We start from the raw sequence: 21,361 nt of genomic DNA on the forward strand, positions 1-21,361 counted from the left end.
ATTCAGAAAGGAGAAAGGACACTTTTAAAGTCAGCCTGGTAATGTGTAGAAGGCTTGGACTCAAACCTAGGCTTCTTTTCATGGTTTTGTTTATTTGGTGTTGGCTTTTCTGGCCTCAGACTCACAGACATCTGCCTGCCTCTGTCTCCTGAGTGCTGAGATTAAAGACCTGTGCCACTACCCCCAGGAAAACCTAGGCCTTTTAACTCTAAAACTATTGAATTGGACTAACTTTTAAATCCAAGGAACAATTAGGTAACATTAAAAGGAAGGTATGATAGGCAAGGTAGTCTTATAAAGCTTTGGGAAAAGTCTGAAGGTTCTAATTGAGTCAGAACCAAATGAAACTGGCTTTATCAGAGTCCCACACTGGTGTCCAGGGAACAAGGGGGCCTCAGGTTCCAGATAGCTCAAAATCAGCAGGCAACACTCGCAGATTCCAAAGGCCTCCTCTTTTCTCATCATGAGACTACATGTTCCAAATGGCTGTGCATGGCCAGGTGCCAGCAGTGTGACCACTGAAGCCAGCATCTGCTTGTGTGCAGCCTGGGAAATTTGTGTGCACAGGGTGAGCCCCACCAGGCCCTGTGTCATTGTGACTAAGCTGGAGTTACTGGGTTCTGGCTGAATCAGCTCTCCTGAGTGCAGAGAGAAACCTGTGGAAGGTTTCAGAGAAACACTCATGCTATGACTTTGGACAAATGAGAGGGAGGAGGGAAAGAAGGGAAAAAAAGAAGAAGAAAGAAAGAAGAAAGGGCAAAAAGTAGGGAAGCATTTGGAGCAGAAGCCATGAAACACAGGTTAATGTTGTTTAGGTTACTTTAAGGAAGAACTACTTAAAAAAAATCACACTCAGGGTATATTCTCTCTCTCTCTCTCTCTCTCTCTCTCTCTCTCTCTCTCTCTCTCCTTCTCCTTCTTCCCTCTTCTTTCTCCTCCTTCTTTCCTCTTTTCTCTTTCCATCTATCTCTATTTCTGTATGTCTATTATTACTGCTTTTCTATTGCTGATTGGTTTTAAAATAAAATTTATTTTATGTATAGAGTATTTCGCCATACATAAGAGTAAGGTTTTTCCTCCCACCGTTGGTCTTGTCCCGCCGCTGCACCAGCACCATATAACACACTGAGACTCTGTATTTGATATAATGCTGTTGGCCAGTTACTAGTTTCTTATCGGCTAGCTCTGTCTTGATTATTAACCCATTTCTGTTAATCTAATATTTCCAAGTGTTCTTACTGGAGAGCTGGCTGGCGTCCTATTCTCTCCAGACTCTCTATCTTGACTCCTCCTTACTACTTCCTCTTTCCTCCTTGTCTCCTAGTCCCACCTATTTTCCTTTCCTATTGGCCAACAGTGCTTTATTCATTAACCAGTATGAGAAACATATATACAGAATGACATCTCCCATCAAGTGTGTGTGTGTGTGTGTGTGTGTGTGTGTGTGTGTGTGTGTGTGTGTGTGTGCGCGCACGCGCGCACGCGCACAGAGGCCAGAAGAGAGCATCAAATCCCCTATAAGTAACATTGTGGGCAGGTGTGTGTGTGTGTGTGTGTGTGTGGGTGGGTGGCTGGGTGGGTGTGTGTACAGAGGCCAGAAGATGGCATCAAATCCCCTATAACTAACAACTGTGGGCAGCTGTAAGTCATCTCCTGTAGATACTAGGAACTGAACTCAGATTTTTCTTTAAGAGCAGGTGCTCTTAGCTGCTGAACCAGCTTCCTTCTTCTATATTTTAATACTCCAATTATTTCTTTGAAAATTTCATATTGTATACAGTATGTTTTGAACATATTCACTACCCATTCATCCATTTAACTTCTTCCAGATCCATCCCCCACTATATCCCAACTTTCTGTCCTTTTTTTAAAAACAATATAACCCATGGAGTTCAGTTTGTACTGGTCATGAACTCATGGATTTGCTACCATTCACTGGAATGTGGTTGACCTAACAAGAGCCATACCCTCCAAGAAAACTGGTTCTCCTCTTCCCCAAGTTTAATTAACTGTTACTGGCTCCTCAGCTAGGGCTCATGACCCCTGATTCCATACACATGCAGGTAACCATAGATACTATGAGTTCAAAAATGCAGCAATTCTAGCATATTCAGAAGACAGTTTCACTCTCATCTTCCTTGACTTGTGGCTCTTAAAATCTCCCCATCGTCTTCTATGATGATCCCTGAAATTTAAGGAGAGCTAGTGATATAGATCTCTCTCATTTGTGGCTGAGCCATTCATAGACAATTATTTGTATTCTGGCCAATTATGAGTTTCTAAGTTAAATCCCTTCCAATGTGCAAAGAAACTTCTCTGGTAAAGTTTCTAGAGCTGCATAAATCTAAGGGTAAATAGATACAGATTTGAGGAAAGTTCAATACCATGTCCATTTAGCAAAATAGTAATTGTAGGTTCATCTCTATGGCTTATGATCTCCACAGATATGAGTTCTTGGCCAGGGGTTATAGTACCACTCCGGCATTTTATCCTATAAAATGGGCTTTAAATTTAATCAGAAAATAGTTGATTGTTCCATAACATCCATACCCCTGTTACATACCCATGATCACATCTTGCCAAACTTCTAGCTCTCAGAGTTCACAACTAGTTAACATTGTTGAAGAATTTCCCTTCTAACAGCTATAACACCCTTTGGCACTATCAAGCTAGCTTTAAATCACTATTCTCAATCTATAGCAAAATGGAAGATTATTCCATATATGGCAGAAACTAATACCTGTGCAACAGGCAGCAATCATAACTTGATATGATAGTGAATTGCCCTCAAATGATAGGGCAGTGACAGATGCCTCACAGTTTCCAAGTAACAGTTTTTTACTTCTGTGTCACCTTGATTGGTAGTGGTTTGTCATGTACACCATTTGTTTAGCATTTCCTTCATTTCTTCCTATATAAAGATAAAATTTTCCAGTAATAAATCTTAGAAAAGTGTCAGCCTTTATAAGAGATATATGAGCATTGGACAGATTGAAACTTTTAAAGCCTTTGGTTCCTTTGGTGCATGATCACAGAAATGCATATGTTATAGGAATTCACTTAGTTACAATAAAAGTGCTATAGAGAACATCAAAATGATATCAACTATCTGAATTGGTAGCATCCTCAGAGATTGTTGAGCCAAACCCTTGAACACCAAAGAAAAGGAAAATGGCCAAGGTTTGAAGTCCTTTCTGTAGTGGTGAAGCTTAGGAAGAAGAACTCATGATTACTGAACAACTTTCTCAGCATCTCCATGATGATTCTCCAATCAGCACCAAGATATACTGCTTTTCATCTCTCATTCTGTTCTTGTAACTTTCTTGCCATTCTCTTCAGAGTTTAGGGATAAAAAAGTAATTGGATAGCGAGTTTGTAAGTAAGTTGAAAGGTAGCTTTTTGCTTCTATGACTGCATTAAAATAACCAGTGGTGTATTGACATTGTGTTTTCTCATTAAGACACAATGATAATGACACCCTACTAAGGATTTTGAAAAAGGAGGCTGGGATAATGAGAGTTGAGAAGCTGTATAATATAACCAATGTAAGTTACTTGGCCTTGAGGGGAGTATTTTCATATGGCCAGAACCATATGACTATAATACCTGAACTTCAAATTCCATGCAGGCCTACCATGTGCCAAAGGGAGCAGAGATAGTCTATGTGGTTTTGAAGCCATGGCTGGTTCAGAATGCTACCAGGAACAGCTTAGATATGAAATAATGTCCTCTCCAGTTGGTGTGTTCCTTCTAATGAAGTCCTAACTTATAGGGGAGTGGATTTCCCATCATCACAGGCATGTAAGCTGGCACTGATAACTATGTGCAGGCTGACATTGCAACCATGGCAGAGAAGGTGACCTTGCTTATACTGAAGTAAATCATGGATAGTCCAACATTTTCCTAATGTCTTATTTCAAGTCATGTTGGGAACCACATGGGAACTGTTTCTCTTTGGTCTAACAGTCACTTGTTAGGTGTATCTGCTTCTGTTGAACTCTTTGTTATTCACCAGCTGAAGATGTTCCTCATCATTGGAGGACACCTCCTCATGGGAAAGTCATACACAAGCATCCCATATGACATGTGGGCTTAAAATACAGAGAATTATCTGTGTAGGAAAAATGTGGCAGATAACTGGAAGAACCATGATTTCATCAAAGCATCCAGGAATATCCATTCTCTTGAGAGGTAACAGTCAGAGTCCTGGTAGGAAACAGATGGTACATTCAAACAGAATAATTATGATTGTTGAAGGAGGGGTGGTTTTGAGGCAACTATTTACAATGCTTTGTACAGTATTTGAGAAAACAAACAACCTTAGCTCTTCACTCCAGGGTTATCAAACATGGGAAGCGATTTTCACCTTTCATCTATAGGGGTAAGATGAGTGGGCAGTTATGGTATCTACAAACTGTGGACAGGTCTTTTTGTGAGTTTTAGAAAAAAGAAAAAAGGCTGGTGACCAGAGAAGCAAACTAGAGAAATAAAATCTATGTTGTTCTTCTCTCCTGACCTACTCCTGCAACCGATAGAGGCCTATTTCCTGAGGCACAGAACAGCTGGTGACATCTGGATGAGCAGACAGTATGTCCAGAGCAGAGATAAAGCCAGACTATACTGAGGATATGGAACAGGCAGACTCAGTGAGGAAGAAGGCCACTGGAAAAGAAAGGCACAGAAAAGTGAAGCAAGGAAATTTCTATTTTTTCTCACAGAGAACTTTATAATCCAGTATTATCTCCCCTTCTTCCTTTTTATTCCTCATCCCTTTATTTCCCTTTTCATTTCCATTCTTTGTTTCCTCTAACAATATACCTTTGCTTCATATTCCATTCTTGTCAGGCCAACCACTGCCCTTTTGGCATTGCCTACCTGGTAAGACTGACCAGCAATTATTTTATTGAGGTTACTATTATGAGGGAAGATCCCACAGTACCATGGCGGGATTGTCTATTTTATGTAAGCATGGATAGCCTTTTTTATGTGATCAGTTAGGGATAGTCATTGCAAGTAAACTTAATCATTCTTCCCAGGGTGGAGATAAGCCAGGAAGGCAGGTGACATTCGGCCCTGGAGTTATCTCCATGGGTGATGATGGTATAGCAAACTTCTCAGTTTCCTTCTTGGGAACTTTTGACCTCCTCACCTTTCCCTCAGCTCACAGACTATGCCATCATCAGGTAAATTACACCAGCATCCATGGATATCTATTTACCTGGAGTAAATGGGTCAAAACAATCATCTTGTCACTATTGGTTTCCCAGGAAATGTTTTCGTGTGTGTGTGTGTGTGTGTGTGTGTGTGTGTGTGTGTGTGGTATGATGTGTGGTATGTGGGTGTGTGTATTTGCATATGGGATTCTTTTTTAGTGTATGTGGGTTCACATGTGTGAGAAGATACACAAGTATGAGGCAGGCAGTGGGCAACTTCAGGTGTCATTCCTCAGGTGTCCTCTACTTTTTGTTTTTGAGACAAAGTCTCATATTCTTCTGGAACTCATTAAATAGTCCAGATAGGCTTGTCTGTGAGATGCAGAAATTCACAGGGCTCTTCCTCCTCATTGCTAGGATGACAAGGACATACTACCCTGATTTTTTAATTCTGTGGATTTGATCCTCAAAATATGCATATTACTGGATAAACTATCTCCTTTGTTCCTTCTTTGCTTTCTTCTTATTTTTACTATTACTGAATGTAACTAAGGCATTCTGTATCTTTGTTGACTTTCCAAGTCAAGTCAACATGGCTGGAGATCTCATAAGAGAAGCCAAGTCATTTCTTTGAGTCCTCTACAATATCTTCTACTCATCCTTCTGACTTTGTAGGTGCCCTCATGCTGAAATATTTGTTAAGGAATCAAGGACTCAGAGCTCAAAGACATAGAAGAGGGGCTCTTGTGGTTCCTTCTTACTGGGCATGAGAAACTCAAGCTGTCAAAGGCATAGCCAACCCCTACCAGAAGCAGAGGTCTAAGCTGAGACTAAGAACTTCCCCTTACTCCCTATTCCCATGCCATTTCAGTGCCTCAGCTCCTAGCTACCAATTGCCCCAGTGTCTTAGAAGTTGATGGTTAGGGACTTGAAAATGTTATATTTAGCATACTGATTCTTTCACCCATCATTCACATTTTGTTAAGACATCCTTAATATCCAAAGAGCAAAGATTAATATTTCAGGATTTCAAGATAGACATTCTTGTCTTTGCAGGACTCTGTAATTAATGGTATTTTGTCATAGTCTATCCAGAGATAGACAAGAAGGTAGAGGACTAATTTCTACTTGAAACACAAAGACCGTAAGTTCTCATGATTTCTGAGAAAAGGAAGAACTACTGTAGCTTTGAGAAGTTAGAGAAATCTTCATGGTGTGGCAATAACAAGAGAGGTTCAAAGTATGGCAGGCTTTGGCAATGACAGGAAAGACCTTGTTGGGACAAATTGTGTGGGTAGGGCTACAAGACCTACTTGGGAAGATGAGTCAGAGAAGAAAGGCTAAGTCTAGTTAGGACTCCAAACATATAGTTTCTGTCATTTGTTCCTCAATGTACATGTCAAAGAATCAACATGGTTGGAAAAGAGATAAAAACTCAGGGGAAACACATTGTGCCCTAGGCTGATCAGATTCTTAGCTGTGCAATCTTGAGCCATTCTCTTAAACTCTGGGTCTCCATTTTCACATTTACGGATAGAAATAATATCTGATGGCACACATCACATATTTTATTTATGTGGCCATGAAGATCACATAAAAGTAGTATCACAGAGTATCCTGGGAAGTTAATCAGCTTGCAGATGAAAAGGGGCATTGTTGTCTTCCTTTCTTCCTTCCTTTCTTTCTTCAGTAATTTTGTTCATTCTTTTCCAGTAATCCTGTCAGAGAAATTGCTTGGAATTTTATAATCAGAAAATCAGGGTTTATTTAATGTGACTAATATTCATTACATCAATAACAGGAGTCAGGGCTGGTGTAGTGGAAAAATATGCATGTTGGAGTCTGATCAGGGTTTGAATCTTGGCTCCACTCTGCACTAGCTGTTTGACCTTGGCTCATTGTTCAGTAAGAGTTGTGGGTTTCTCATCTGTTCAAATTGGGTGATAACAGCTATCCTGGGCATGTCATAAAACAAATAATGTCACTGGTGTGAAACTTGCTTTCAAGTCTGGCACATAGTGGGTATTAGAGATGCTCTCCCCAGTCCTTCCATGCACACATAGACACCACTGCCTTCCTGTCAGCACTTAGTTCAGAGACTGCATTCCTACAGGCTCATAACAAAGACTGGAACTAACTGCCATGTACAGACTGAGAGCATTTACTAACTGCAGTACATAGACCAGTAGCATTTACCCAGACTACTTTCATTCTTAAAATACTTGCTGCTAAGTACCAGCCTCAGAGCTGTTGTTCTAAAAAGACCACATCACTTATACAAAACTTATCAAGTTTGTACACTAGTTTATTTGACAATTATCCCAAATGTCTAGCTGTATTAGAAAACATATTGCCTCACAAACAATCAGTTTGGTGGAAGTTACGAGATGTTTTGACCATGCTTACTTTAATGTTGAAGCAAGGTGAACATGAGCAGGCACAGTTTGTAAGCCTGGTGTAATTTTCTTTACTTGAATTTTTAGGTTTTCTTCAAGCTTTTTTAACTGAGTAAAATTACCCTTCAGTTAGTCTCCACCTTCAAAAGTGGCATACAACATTTCAATCATTGAGAGCAGGATGCAGGAGAAACTGAAATTAACAATCTCTGTCTAGGGCTCCAAAATATGAGGCTAGCAGTGAGCTCAAAACAGTGAGTTATGTAAAACAGCACAGTTTCCCACTGCAAGTTTGGGAGGCCAAGCACATTTAGAGTATACTTTCACCAAGCCATTTAAAACAGTACAGTTGCTGTCTCCATGAAATCAGTGATGGAGCTGACAGCCTGCTTCATGGGGTGGTTTAGAGTTGATGAAGTGCCATAACATATTAGTCACCTTTTGGAGTAGCACCTGACATGACATGAGCACTGCAAATAACAATGGTTTTCTAGCTGTTGTTTGGGGATTTCCCTTCCCTGGGAAATCTTCTGGTGGCTTCCCTTCATATTCTACAAGCTCACCTGCTTCTCAAGTCTGAAACCTCTCTTACTCTCTTACTAGAACTTCAAGGCTGGGATAAGAGTCAGACACTTTTTTTGTTTGTTTGTTTGTTTGTTTTGTTTTTCAAGACAAGGTGACAAGGTTTCTCTGTATTGCTTTGGAGCCTGTCCTGGAACTAGCTCTGTAGACTAGGCTGGCCTCAAACTCACAGAGGTCCTCATGCCTCTGCCTCCTGAGTGCTGGAATTAAAGTCATGTGCCACCAACGCCCAGCTAAGAGTCAGAAACTTTTAAATCCAAAACTGCTACTTTTGATTTTAGCTGCGATGAATTCCATGTTTTTTTAGACTTTGTCCTTGAATTCTAAAAGCCCTATGCTAAATACTAATGTGTTTCACTTCTGGAGAGATAAGCACCATGCCACACTATAACTAGACATTTCTAACAAAGAAAATAAAAGGCATGTCTGGGGGACCAGTTTGAGGCCCACTGAATATCAGAGTCACAGAACTAGAGGCCAGAAATGTGTCCCTGTGTAGTCAGAATCACGCACAGCAAGCTGCCTCCTGGCCACAAGTAGTCCAACACTGGGAGGCTCCCCAATAGGCCAGGATCTGAGGGGTTCCTTCTCTCATCCCTTTCCTAAAATCAGTGTGCATTCCCACCCACAGTTCCCTGGACAGTGAGGCATTCTGGGTGTCCTTTCGAAGGCCTCACTAAGCTAGGCGAGTAGTGGGGATTTTCCATCCTAACTTTGGCACTCTCCCTTTCTCCATCCACCGGTGATGCTGACAGCTCATGACAGCCTCAGAAATTGGCCAAATTCCCTTCCAGTTAGGAAACACAGCTAGTGAGGCTGTGAGGGAAGGTTGAACCTACAGACAACAATGTATTTCATTTTAATGGGGCATTTTCCTAAATGGATGACAGTTCAGCTTGATCCTTTAAACTCACTGCTGGTCATTTCCTGCCACCTTAGAGGGAACCTCCACACCTCAGTTCTCCCTTTCTGTAAACACCAAACTAGTGAACTAATGTGTAAACAGAGGCCTTTTCCTTGTAGATTTGTTTGCATAAAAAGCACAATCTTGCCTGTCTCTATTTGGGAGAGACTTCTCATTATTCCTTCACCCTCTGCTTCTCTGTCTTTCTCTTTTCTGTGTTCTAGATTGTTCTAGTGGTCTGGAGGTAAAACAGCAGGGAGAACACTATCTCCATGTTAAGTTTCTGGTGTTTATAATTCCAACCTTTTGTCAGCTCAGACAGTCAACCACAGTCCTTTAGCCTTGAACTTGACTTCCAACTACTGAACTGTTTTTATGGCCATGGAGGGCAATGGTGACTTTAACAACGCAGGAGCATGAAGTATCTCAGTGTCTTACGGAGGATGGAAGAGACATGCAAGAGAAGGTCCCATGTAGAAAAATACAGTTTGTCTGTGGTTTGGCAATACACAAAGAAGGAGGAAAGTAGATTCTTCCAGTAACACAATGGCCAGCATAAAATCGAACAATTCTTCACTCTTACTTAAAAGTTCTTGGTGAGTATAATAGCAAATTTTAAGGTCTACTCTTAGTTAAACCAAGACATTCTCAAATTAGGTTTTGCAGTTCTAGTCCTTAGAGACAGAGCTGATTTGGACAGGATAGAAATGAAGGGTACAAATAAAGGATTTGATGTCTTCAAAGGCAAAGATAAAGTTGCACATGGACATTGATCTAACTAGAGAAATAAGACAATTCCTACTTTCAAAGGCTTTCTCAGCTCCTATGTCACATAAGTAAAGTGTATTCAATAAACCAATGAGGGAAGTTTGCTAGATAACATGTTGAAAACCCTGTTAACATCCCTTGAGCCCCAATAGTGACACCTGGGGAATTGTGCATATCTTCTATTTCTTCCATTTCTTCTCAAATCCTAAATGTTTCATCCTCTTTCCAAAAACCAATTTGACTTTAGTGACATTTTCAAACACCTTGACACACACTGTCATGTTTCCAGTATCCTTTCTCCAAGCTTGAACTCTATAGTCTCATGACCCTGCAAAAGCCATCTCTGCTTTAGCCCCTGAAAACACAAAATCTGGAGAAGTTATTAGGTTTCTTAAAGGTCACCCAGAGAGATCTACACCTACTGTTGTGATTGCATTGTTCTAACTTAAAATACATTTGTTATTTGCCTAAGATTATGTGATTCATATGGAACTGTGGTCCAGAATAAATTCCAGATGCTGCCATATTGACAGTTATTGGTGATGATGTAATTCTTGATTTATCCTTCCTACATTCAGTGTTATTTAGTTAGCCTTTCCATCTGCTATATGGCAAGCACAGCTAACACTAGAGCCAAGGTCTCTGAACAACCTTTTGTACCTTAAACATCATTGCTACTACAACTTGTGAAACACATGTAATTTGTCTTTGTTTAATTGTATTTCAATGAGAAAGATAAACCCCGGGGCCTTTAGTTAGCTATGCATATTTCTTCCATTGTGGTCAACTGTACTATTTATCAATTGTGGTTTGAGTTCTACAAAAAAGAAGTTAGATGGTGGAAAGAGAAAGCTGTGGGTCTTAGAGCTCCATGGTTTTGTTGTGAAAGCAGTAGTCTGACACAAATTGTCATATTCCTGTAATGGCACATTTAAAACATATTATGCTTCAAGGAACTGTGTTTTTTTTTTTTTTTTATGCAGCCAGGGATACTTCATGCATTAAAGGCTGTTCTGAAAATTAGTAAACTCTGCTTTTCCTGGGACTATCAAAGGAATTATTGCCTAACAGTAAGCAAAGATTAGGGGGAGGACTGTTTGTGTATGTGTGCATGTGCATTTACCTACTGTGAGCAGGGTTGAGTCATGGGTATACAACCCTTAACAGTACACAAAGCCAGACATGACCGATCCATGTTGAAATTTCCTACAAGTAAGTAGCTATGTGGTTTAAGTGCTGATATGAAGAAGACCTGGGTGCTGAGAGAGCATAGCTTGGCTTCCAGAACTGGTGGGGATAGACCTGAGTCCTGAAGTATGACTCATATTAATCAAATATGTGTAGCTGAGGTGTTCCTGCACTTGCCTTCTATCCAAGTGGTTTATAAAGGCCAAATGGGAAAAATAGCAGCTATGTAGTTCTTAATAAGATGTGTTCATCATGGAAGTAGTCTTTTAGACTACTACAATTCTTACAATATAGTAGTACCTATAAAGGTACTACTCAGATACCTTTTATGATATGACATTTTAATCAATGACCTCTTTCCCCCTTTTCTGAATGCTTTCTTTTTCTCATGAAGAGTATAAGTCTCTACTTAATTTGATCTCGTTTTTTTTTTTTTTTAAATGCGAAGTTCTGATCAACCCTCTACTGTCCCAAGACTCAATACAATACCTCCTCTGATCCAAATATTCACACCTATCCCATTGCACATATCATGGACTCATCATGCCACTGTAAGTGGAAGGAGGACCTAAGAAAAGTGGTGTTACCTCACCTGGTCATAGAAGAGAACCATACATAGACTTTACCATTTTTTTAAACTTCAAAAGTATATCTTTTTGAAAGTATATCAAAAGAGTTAGTAGGTAGGAAACCCCATAAATGACATCTGACTATGTTGTTTTTGTGAATGTTATTATCATCTAATTATTAGACTTCATTCATAAAATCTCTAGCTTTTTACAGTGTAAATTGTTTCTCTCACTATATTTTTATGACCAGTTTAGTCATAGCATATGTCAATAAATATTGACAGATGAAAGAATGAATGATAGATAAAGAAGAAGGAAGTTGGGAAACAAAGAAAGAATGAGGGCAGACAGACAGGAAAGAAGGGAGGAAATTGAGGAGTTAATGAAAGAATATCATGTTCAATAAATTAATGAAAGACTAACCAGTTTTTCAATTATCTTTGTTGCTGTTATATTTTTCTTGCCTAGGGGTCAAACTTCCATATAAAAGCTATTATTTCAGAAAGAAAACATTCAAGATTCCAAGAATTTAATATACTCTCCAAGAACTGTGTGTGAGAGAGAGGGGGGAGAGAGAGAGAGCCTTTTGTTAAAGAAGAGAGGCAAACTTAGCCATTTATAATGATGAAACTGAACAGGAAAATAAATTCCAGAGCATTAGAGCCCTTTGGGATAAAGTGCAAAATTCAGGTTTTAGAACTGGTCACAGCTTTGAGAAAGCTTGTTGTTTGGAACAAGAATATGGACGCAATAGACATTCTGAGGTTTATCATGCTTTGATGACTTGCCTTGCACAGCTTTGATCTTTATATTTGATAATCATTTTCAAATGGTCTGGTGTGTTCTGAAAGTGAACTAGTGGTTCATGAATCCATGGGGCTCCTTGGAAATTGCAAGCTGCAACTGGACTTTGTTCTGTGAATTGGAGAAACAGGGTGACCCATCGTGGGAAGAAGGAGGATACACATACTGCCGAAGTGATGAGAGTCAGGGTCAGTGATGGACTGCAAGCCCAATAGGCAGTGGGAGCTGAGGCAGGTTCCCTTTATCTCCACTGGCAAGTTCAAAAGAGAGCAACACTTCTTGGAGCCTTTTCATGAGTTCGTTGGTCTTTGAGTACTTTATGTTGCACCACCATACTGAATTTTAGATGCTCATATCTACACCAGATTTTATCGTCTCCATGTCACAGGTGAAGAACTTGAGAGTCAGAGACCGAGCCACATGTTTGAGGTCAGAGGACCATTTCACAGAAGAAGGATTCAAATCCCCATGTCTTTGTCTTAAAATAGCCATGTGCTACCTTTTCTTCTAACCCAAAAGAACTGTTTTTAGCTTGGCCCACTCTCAGCTCAGACAGATGCTCCACAAATCGAGGTCACCTGCACATGTCCAGCACCAGCCTCTGTGACCAGCCTGCACCCATCAAAGGCACAGGAGAATCAGACTCTCACTTGTGCACAGACAAAGGTGACCTGCTTTGGAATATGAGTAGAAATAAGAGTGTGTGAGATTTGACCTGTGCTTCCTGTGAGTCATACCTTTGACCACTCTTCCCTCACACAGGTAAATGGTTGTACCAGGGTACTGACCTCCTAGCACTGAAGGAGCTTGGTCTTTCCCAGTCCTATTCCCATGACTTCATGGAAAGGGTTTGTTGTTGTTTTGCTCTTTGAATGTGGTTCCCTTTTGCTTGTCTTTCAATAAAACAGGCCCTGACAGCTTTCTCATTCAGATTATTACAGAGTTGTACCATCTCAGGCCAGTGCATTTAGGAAATATGTTGTTGGCACTAACCAGCAAGTGAGATGCATAAAGAAAATATTCTAATGACAGTTGAGAGAGCTTTGATCTCCCTCCAGAACTACACTCATAGCTTTGAAATGCAGTTCTGGCAAAGGGCTAAAGTCTGGGTGCCTTGGCAATCAGGGTTGGGCCCCCTGAAACAGACATTCCAGGGGACCCACAAGCTTCACTGTGGAATCCAGGTGCATGAGATGTACAGCAAGAAAAGAAACACAGACACCACAGCTGTGAAATAGCTTTAGGGAGGGTACTGAAGTTCAATAGGGTTATTGCAGTATAGATTACCATTTCCAAAACTCTGTTGTTTGTGCTATTAGTGGGGTTTTGGCAAAGATGGAGGATGTGGCAGGAGTGGGGGCCTGTGATTGTGGTCAAATACGCTTGAGAACATTTAGAGTACTTTCTGTGTTTTGTTTTTCTCATTTCGTGTAATATAAGGTTATGAAAATGTTTGCAATCAGAAGTAGAAGGTACTCAACTTGTTCAGGAAAGCATTTCTTAAATGCAAAGATTCTGTAACTCTTTCCTTTTCACTTCATGTCTGTTCCCTGTGCATTTAGCTTTTAGCAGGCTGTAAGCTGGACAGCAGCAATCTAGTTCACAAGCTCATTGACCAGACACAGACCTTAAGCTGCAGAGTACACAGCAGGCTGTATGTGGTGAGATGAGATATGGCTAAATATCCATGCACGCTGTGCGTGGAAGTGTCCAGATTAGCGAGATGGAGGAATGCCACTCCTTCTTTGGTCAGCTTTCTAAGCTATATACCCTTGAAGGGAACAGCTTCTACCTGAAGCAAGAAGTGACATCACTCAGCAACATAAAGATGCTGAAATCAAGATCAGAAGTACATAAACCAGAAAAGGCAGGTCCATGGCTTGGTCCTTTTCTTTCTTGGTGACATAGAACCTCAGGCAAATCACTTCACTCAGCCCCTTGCTTGTTCACTCTGTTTTGTTTCCATGTGACTCAAAATACAGGTGCTTCAAATCAGTGATACCTCTCTGTATTTTTGAGGAAGATTTCAAGAGCCATCAGCATTATTATTTTGGATGTAACTGTTTGAAGCCCACAGTCTGATCAATGAGACTGATGCTCACACTAGTAAAACACAAAACAGAATGATCAATATTAAAAAATGGGGTCAGTATCATCATTTTCAGCTACTAGTAATGGTGAATTTAGAGTGTGGATCACAACACTAACTAATATAACACAGGTAGCCTACACTAACTAGTAAGTGCCTTGAGGGTTTAGTATAGTGCCATGTGGGTACATGGAGCTGGGCCTGTCACCCACTGTGTCTCTAGTCTCCTCAACACTCATACAGCATGGTTTCTCTAATCTCTGAAATACAGTTGGAAGTGGTCAGGATGGAATACCAGACTTCCCAAAGAGGGAAGTTTTACATGATTAAAATTCAGGAAGGGATATTGTGAGACTGAAGATGGAAGCTAACAGAGCTAAGAAGGAGCTCTAAATAGAAAACATGCAGGGGTTTCTGAGTGAGGAAACCATGAGCTCCTACATGGGTGAGGTTGCAAATAGAAAAAAAACGTTTGGATAATGGTGAAGAGATATTGGAAGCTGAGCCTGGGAGATCTATGCCAGCTTCAAGCCAAGAGGAGGGAAAGTCGGGGCTAGGAAAAGAGAGAAGCTATATTGTCTGGGAGTGTGCTAGCCTGGTCAAGACCTGTCTCTGAGGCAGCAGGCTCAGACACTTAAAGCAATTGTTCACAAACCTGCATCTCTCTGTCCATCTCTGTGAAATATTTTCATGTAAGTCAATAAACAGTGTTTAGAGTTTGATTGATTTTTCTAGGAGGTATAAGGTATTTTTTAAATAAATTCCACAGATTTGTAATATACATACAAGGCCAATATGTTAGTTGCTTTTCCTTATCACTGTCACCGAAATACATGACAGAAACAGCTTATGGGCAAAAAGATTCTTTGTAGTTCATAGTGTTAGAGGATTGAGTCCGAGTTACTTAGCCTCCCACTGTTTAGGTAGAACATCTGCAGTGAGCACAGGTGGTTACCAAGACTTGTTTAGCTCATGGAAAACAGAAATCAGAGAGAGAGAGAGAGAGAGAGAGAGAGAGAGAGAGAGAGAGAGAGAGAGAGAGAGAGAGAGAGAGAATGAGAGAGAAGAGAGAGAATGACTCAAGACCAGGTATAAACTTCACGTAACCTGGTTCCCTAGTCTCATGCCTTCTCAAAAATTCCCAAATACTACCACCAGCTGAAGATCAGGTGTTGACACTAGAGCCTGTGGGGGCATTTCATATCCAAACTACAAGGGCTATTCTTTCCACAAATGCAAAACAGAAAGTCAAAGGGCCTTATCAAGTAAATTTCCTTCATTCAGGTTAATGATCCCTAGACCACAATCTTCCTTCTAAATTTTCTGTCTCTGGTACCTTCTCTTCCATCTACTGCTTAAGGTGAAAGATGAAAACAACAACATCGCCTTCAAGAGATAAGAGGATAAAGATAATAAAAACCCACACAGACTGCTGTCTTCAAAGGTTTCCCCCTGATGCCTTTTGGAGACACCCAGCTTAGCTTTGCATTGGTGGAGGACCTCAGCTGACAGACAGAAAGCTTTTAGTAACAAAGGGACATTTTCCTTTTAGTGGATTCCCCACAACAAGAGAGACAGGGGGAGAAAGGCCAGTGGGGCCAGTAGCCTGGCTAGTTGCCCTGAATTCTAACTCCTTTTGGGAAATGGAACCTTCCCAAGAATGAGAAAACCCCACATATGAGCCAGGGAGAAGATCCAACAACCCACATTTCTGCTTTGGGCTAAGATGAATACCACCTCTTGAAAAGATTGGCTCTGCAATTACCACTGAATAAACAACCAATTAAAATGTCTTCTTTCCCCTTGTGTCTTCCTCTCATGAAACTTTCTCATCTCAGAGAATAGGGGCAGAGGTGGCTTTCTCTAATAAAGTGTATCTTCTATGCCTGGGAGATCATTTGAGGGAAATGGGTAAGTCAGCTAGAAAAAAAAATGTGGAAAGAGTTGCTCTAAGAATATCTAGGCCCCTCTGCATTTGCATTCTCCTCTCTGCATTATATTTCTGTTCCCCTTTTAAGCTGGGGTCAGCTTAAAAGAGAGGGTGGATGGGAATTGTTAGACAGGCATAGAATTGCAGTTGGCCTTGTCATTAGTTATGTAACCTTTGCACCTCTGTTCCTTTATCTGTAAGATGAGGATACATGATAGTTGCTAACTCTTTACCAGGGTTCTCCATATGCCGGCCATCACCCAGACTCATTTCCACTTCCATTATTAACTTCCTTAATCCTCTGAGTAACTCTAGGAATGGTGTTCCATTGTCATTCTTGTTCTCTGTATAAAGAAACTTGAACAAAGGAAGGTAAGTAACTTGCCCAGAGGTCTGGATATTAAAAAGATCTGGATTCAAACCTGGAGTTACACATTCAAGTACCAAAAATAAAACATGTGCACTCCAATTGGCATGCTGGCTTTCTCAATCCTCATCCCAATCTCTATTAGAACTCTTCATGAGGCCTCTAGTAGAAGAAGCTAGAAGTGAGTCCTCAGGAAAACAACACTCAACTGCAAGATTTTCAATCAGTGTTTTAGCTTATAATGCTGTAATTAGCCACTATGAGCCTGTGTCTTCTATCCCAGTAGTCTTTTCTTCAAACTAGTAATCAAATTGAAGAACACATAGACATTTGATCCCTTGGAGACCCCATGATGGGAGTGGCCAGAATGTAGTAGCTGTCATATATGGTGCTTCTGGTTGGAGTAAAGCTGAGACTAATGTTGCCTCTGAGTCAGGAAACCCTGAATGTGAGATCAGGAACTAGATATATTAGCTTCCACATTGGCTGATTTAAAATCAACTCTATACATTTTTACTGAGGTCTCACTGGATACACAACTCTCAGCTGAAAGTTGGGTACTAACAGATGAACAAGTCAAGTTCTCTATACTCAGCTGCCCTAAGAACATGTTATATGGTATGTGTGGACCAAAAAAAAAAAAAAAAAACAGCATGAACACATTTCTAACCTCACCCAACAATCCAACAATGAGTGTCAGCTACTCACAAGAATTCCTAAAAAACAAGGTAGCAGTAGAAGATGAGAAGCATGAGAGGGTAGCACTGACAATGAGCACAGAATACTATGCATGTAAGTAACCCAAGCAGAGAGCAGAGGCAGCCTCTCATCAATAGTGTTTCTGCTCTAGTGAAGGAGTCTACCCAATGGTAGGTTCTTATTTCTTGACCACATAGAATACATGTCACTTTCTTCAGAGCCCCTCTCACTGTCTCTCTGCCTTATTCTCTGTCTCCCCTCACAGATTTCGTTGTTGTTGATCTTTTTTATTCTTTCTCTCTCTCTTCCTTTTTCCACCCTCTCTCATTTCTTGACTCCCTTACCAATAAATTTCCCCCTATATTGAAGAAGTGATTACTGCAGCATGAAGAGTTCATTTATTTCTAAGGTATGACTTCCTCAATGACAGCCGTCCCAAGCATGACATCTTTAGTCTATTTTACAACTAATGAAATAGTTTTACAGAATGCAGAATGGTCGATGGGTGGCAGCATGATGCTTCAGTGAAAAGAAAACACATCTCCAAGTTATCCAGCATTAATCTTGAACCCCAGTGCTGTGCCTTTGGATGACCTATTTTAAAACATTGGACTACACATTTCTCATCTTTAAAAAAAATAGTCATGATAACTCCTTAACAAACATAATGTAGAGCCAGGCAGTGGTGGTACAGAACTTTAAATTCAGCACTTCTGAGGCAGAGGCAGGTGGACCTCTGTAAGTTCAAGGCCAGCCTGGTGTACAGAGTGAGTTCCAGGACAGAATCCAAAGCTACAGAGAAACCCTGTTTCAAAAAACCAGAAAAAGAAAGAAAACAGAAAAAAAAAATAATGTAGAAATGACAAACACCTTCTACAGCGGCTGAGTACATGACCAAGGTCCATAGTGAATGAGAGACAGAAGCCAAGCCCAGAATACATGTTATCTCATCCATGCTCTGTGTTCTTGTTCTATGCTTCTATTGTGTGGCCTTCATCTTAGGGAAAATAACATAGTTGTTAGAAATATGAGCAGTGGTTCTCAATGCATCTAGATTCAAAACCGAACACAGCTATTCATAACTAAACTTAATATGTTTCCTTTCAGTAAAATTGGATAATAAAACATTTTCAGAGAGGTGCAATGATATGGTGCTTATGAAAAGTTTAGTTACAGTGTCCAGTGTTGTAAGGGGTACCCATCATGTGGGGAGATCCTGCTGTTTGAATATTACCTTTGGGAGACAGTGATAACAGTCAAGGTTACTTTTGTGTTTCAGAGCCTACTTGGACATTAATGAGCTAAAGAACATTCTTAGATTGGATGGATCAACACATCTCAATATTTTCTTTGCAAACTCTTCAGAGGAGGAGTTGGCGGGAGTGGCAACTTGGCCATGGGACAAGGAGGCCCTAATGCACTTGGGTGAGTCTTAGATTCTCCTTTAGAAAGAACTCAGAGCAAGCCAATATGGATCTTAGTGTGAGGAAGATTTCGGCAGAACCATAAAAGTGCAGGCAGCAGTAGTAATGGGAATAACACATTTATTTGTCTAACTAGCAAAAAGCTGCTATTGCTAACTCTACTTTTGATGACCTGGAAATACTCTGAAAGAACTACTTTCTTGATGGGAAAACTCAGAGTCAGAGAGCAAGCAGGGTTATGGACATGGGCAAGGAAGCCTCAGAGCTCAAGCTGCTAACTCTCTGGAAACTGCATTCTTCTTGTAGACCCATCCCCTAATCCATGCATAAGTCTTGGCCTACTAACCACATTATTCTGACTCAGATGGGCTGAAGCAATCCTGAAAGACACCAAAGAATCAACAGAAAGACAATATATAGGGACTTTTCTTTATCCATGTTCTGTCCACTAGCAACACAGAGAGCTCTTCTGACATTTAAATTATGCATATTCTTAACACACCAGTTTGTAAAGTCTAACCTCTGAAAGTCGGAAATCACAATCATTTGTGAACCAGAGGTTGTAAAAAGAAATTATAGTCTTTTATAAAAAACTTTTTCCATATTCTTGTTCACTGCACATAAATATGTAAAGGCAATTTTTATTTGTATAGACTTGAAACTATAGTTAGTATAGGCACAATTTTCAGCTCTGATTTTCATCTGATGCTCTAGGCTATCTACATGTTTCCATGTTATAGGAGTTTTACAATTACTTCTGGTCCTTTTTTTTTTTTTTTTTTTTTTTTTTCCACTTAAAATCACAGAACAAAAACATTCCTCTGGATTATTTACATTTTGATAAAAAAAAAATAAGGTTTCTTTTTTATATAGCTATCTAATATTGCATTAAGCAAAACAGTACAGTGGGTTTAATTGTTTTCCCTCAACAAAATGCTCACATTATTTGTAACAATGAGCTGATGACTCAGTGAGATCATGATTGGAGAATTCCAGTACTCAGCAGAGTGGCAGTGCTTGATGCATTCTTGGACCAGCATAGTTACCCTGCAGTAAACCCCAGAGACTAGTAGCTGCTCTTAATCTATAGTATTTTGAAGATGAAGATTTCTATAACTTCAGCTGAAGAAAGCTGTGCTAAATCAAATCATTGGCTTAGTTCACTATTATTTTTAGAGGAAAGAAGCTTGTGTGTGTGTGTGTGTGTGTGTGTGTGTGTGTGTGTGTGTGACAGAGAGAGGGGAGAGAGAAAGAGGGGGGGAAGACAGTAAGAGGGAGGGATGAAGAGAGGACTATTTGTTTAGGATGTCTTGGGAAAGTGATACTAGACTAGAGACAAAGGCATGAGCTTTCTCATCCTTAACATGATGACCCTAGGCAGGATTCCTTGGATTTGTTTCCTAAAATTTTGAAGAGGTAGTTTAACTAGATGACCTCCCAGGGTCCTTCTAAGCTGTGAAATTTTCTCCTATTGAACTAAAAGCAACCAGAAGGTTCCTGATTAGCATCTGCAGAGGGCTGAACAGCAGGCTTCTAACATAGAGAGAAATACTCCTGATGATTTCATGAATGTCAGAGCCTGGATCAGGGCCAGGAATAGGGGAGGCTGTAAATCCATAGCATGTGATAGTATTTCAGAATGATGTCAGGCTCAAGCTATTTCACCTTTTAAGAGAAGCCATGAAACAGGATGGACTTGGGGCCAACTGCTGTCATTCTGTAGAAAAAGGTCAATTGGGGTAGAATGAACAGAGCCAGGCTGGACCATAAGTCAGCTATCCTAGCACCATCCCTAGACTAGTCCTGCCCCCTGTTAAGTGCTGGGCTTCATGGAGAGATCATGGGTCATTAACACTGTTGCAGTTGCTTACTTTAGAGCTTCCTAGAGAGACAAAGCCTGTGTCTCAGAAGCACAAAGGCTGTGTGAGTGAGGAGGATTGCTAGTAATATCATGCTGCCTCCATTGGCTTACAAGTTGCCAGCTCACCATCCTGAAAGCAGCTGATCATAACCAACACCTGGGCAGTAGCCTCAATCAAATTCAATTTGTTAGAACCATAGTTTTTAACTCTCCTTTCCTACTGTTACTTCATTGTTCCTGGAATAAGCCTTGGGTGGGAAACGGATTGTGTTCAGGTTATGAATGACAGAAAATAATTGAGAAAGATTTTCTGTCTCAATTTCTATTCTTCTCCTGCCTGCTGTCTGCCCTTCTCACCACACATACATGTGTGGTCTCTCCCCCCCCCCCTCTCTCATCGTTATCTTTTTTTTTAGAAATCTCCAAGCAATTCAGAATTTGTAGACTCCATGGGGTTGAGAACAGACCAAGAAATTCATTCAAACATAAAGCTTGTCTCACATCTGCCCAGAGCATGCCATTCCATATCCACAAGGCATTGCTGCCCTAGCCCTGTCCTCCCTCCATAAGACAGACTTACTGTCTCCACTTGCAAGACTCCAAGACCTGAATTTTAACCTTCTCCCA

General features: G+C 40.5%; 1 protein-coding gene across 1 annotated transcript in view; it reads left to right on the forward strand.

The window, feature by feature from the left end:
• Nucleotides 1-21,361, forward strand: part of Pappa (pappalysin 1) — a 231,288-nt gene that overhangs the window by 35,384 nt on the left and 174,543 nt on the right. Inside the window, exon 3 of the mRNA XM_051188025.1 lies at nucleotides 18,729-18,874. Coding sequence (XP_051043982.1) covers nucleotides 18,729-18,874 — 146 coding nt within the window. The remainder of the gene's footprint in view (nucleotides 1-18,728; nucleotides 18,875-21,361) is intronic.

This window comes from Phodopus roborovskii, unplaced genomic scaffold (assembly GCF_943737965.1).
Source record: "Phodopus roborovskii unplaced genomic scaffold, PHOROB, whole genome shotgun sequence".
Classification (NCBI taxonomy): domain Eukaryota; kingdom Metazoa; phylum Chordata; class Mammalia; order Rodentia; family Cricetidae; genus Phodopus; species Phodopus roborovskii.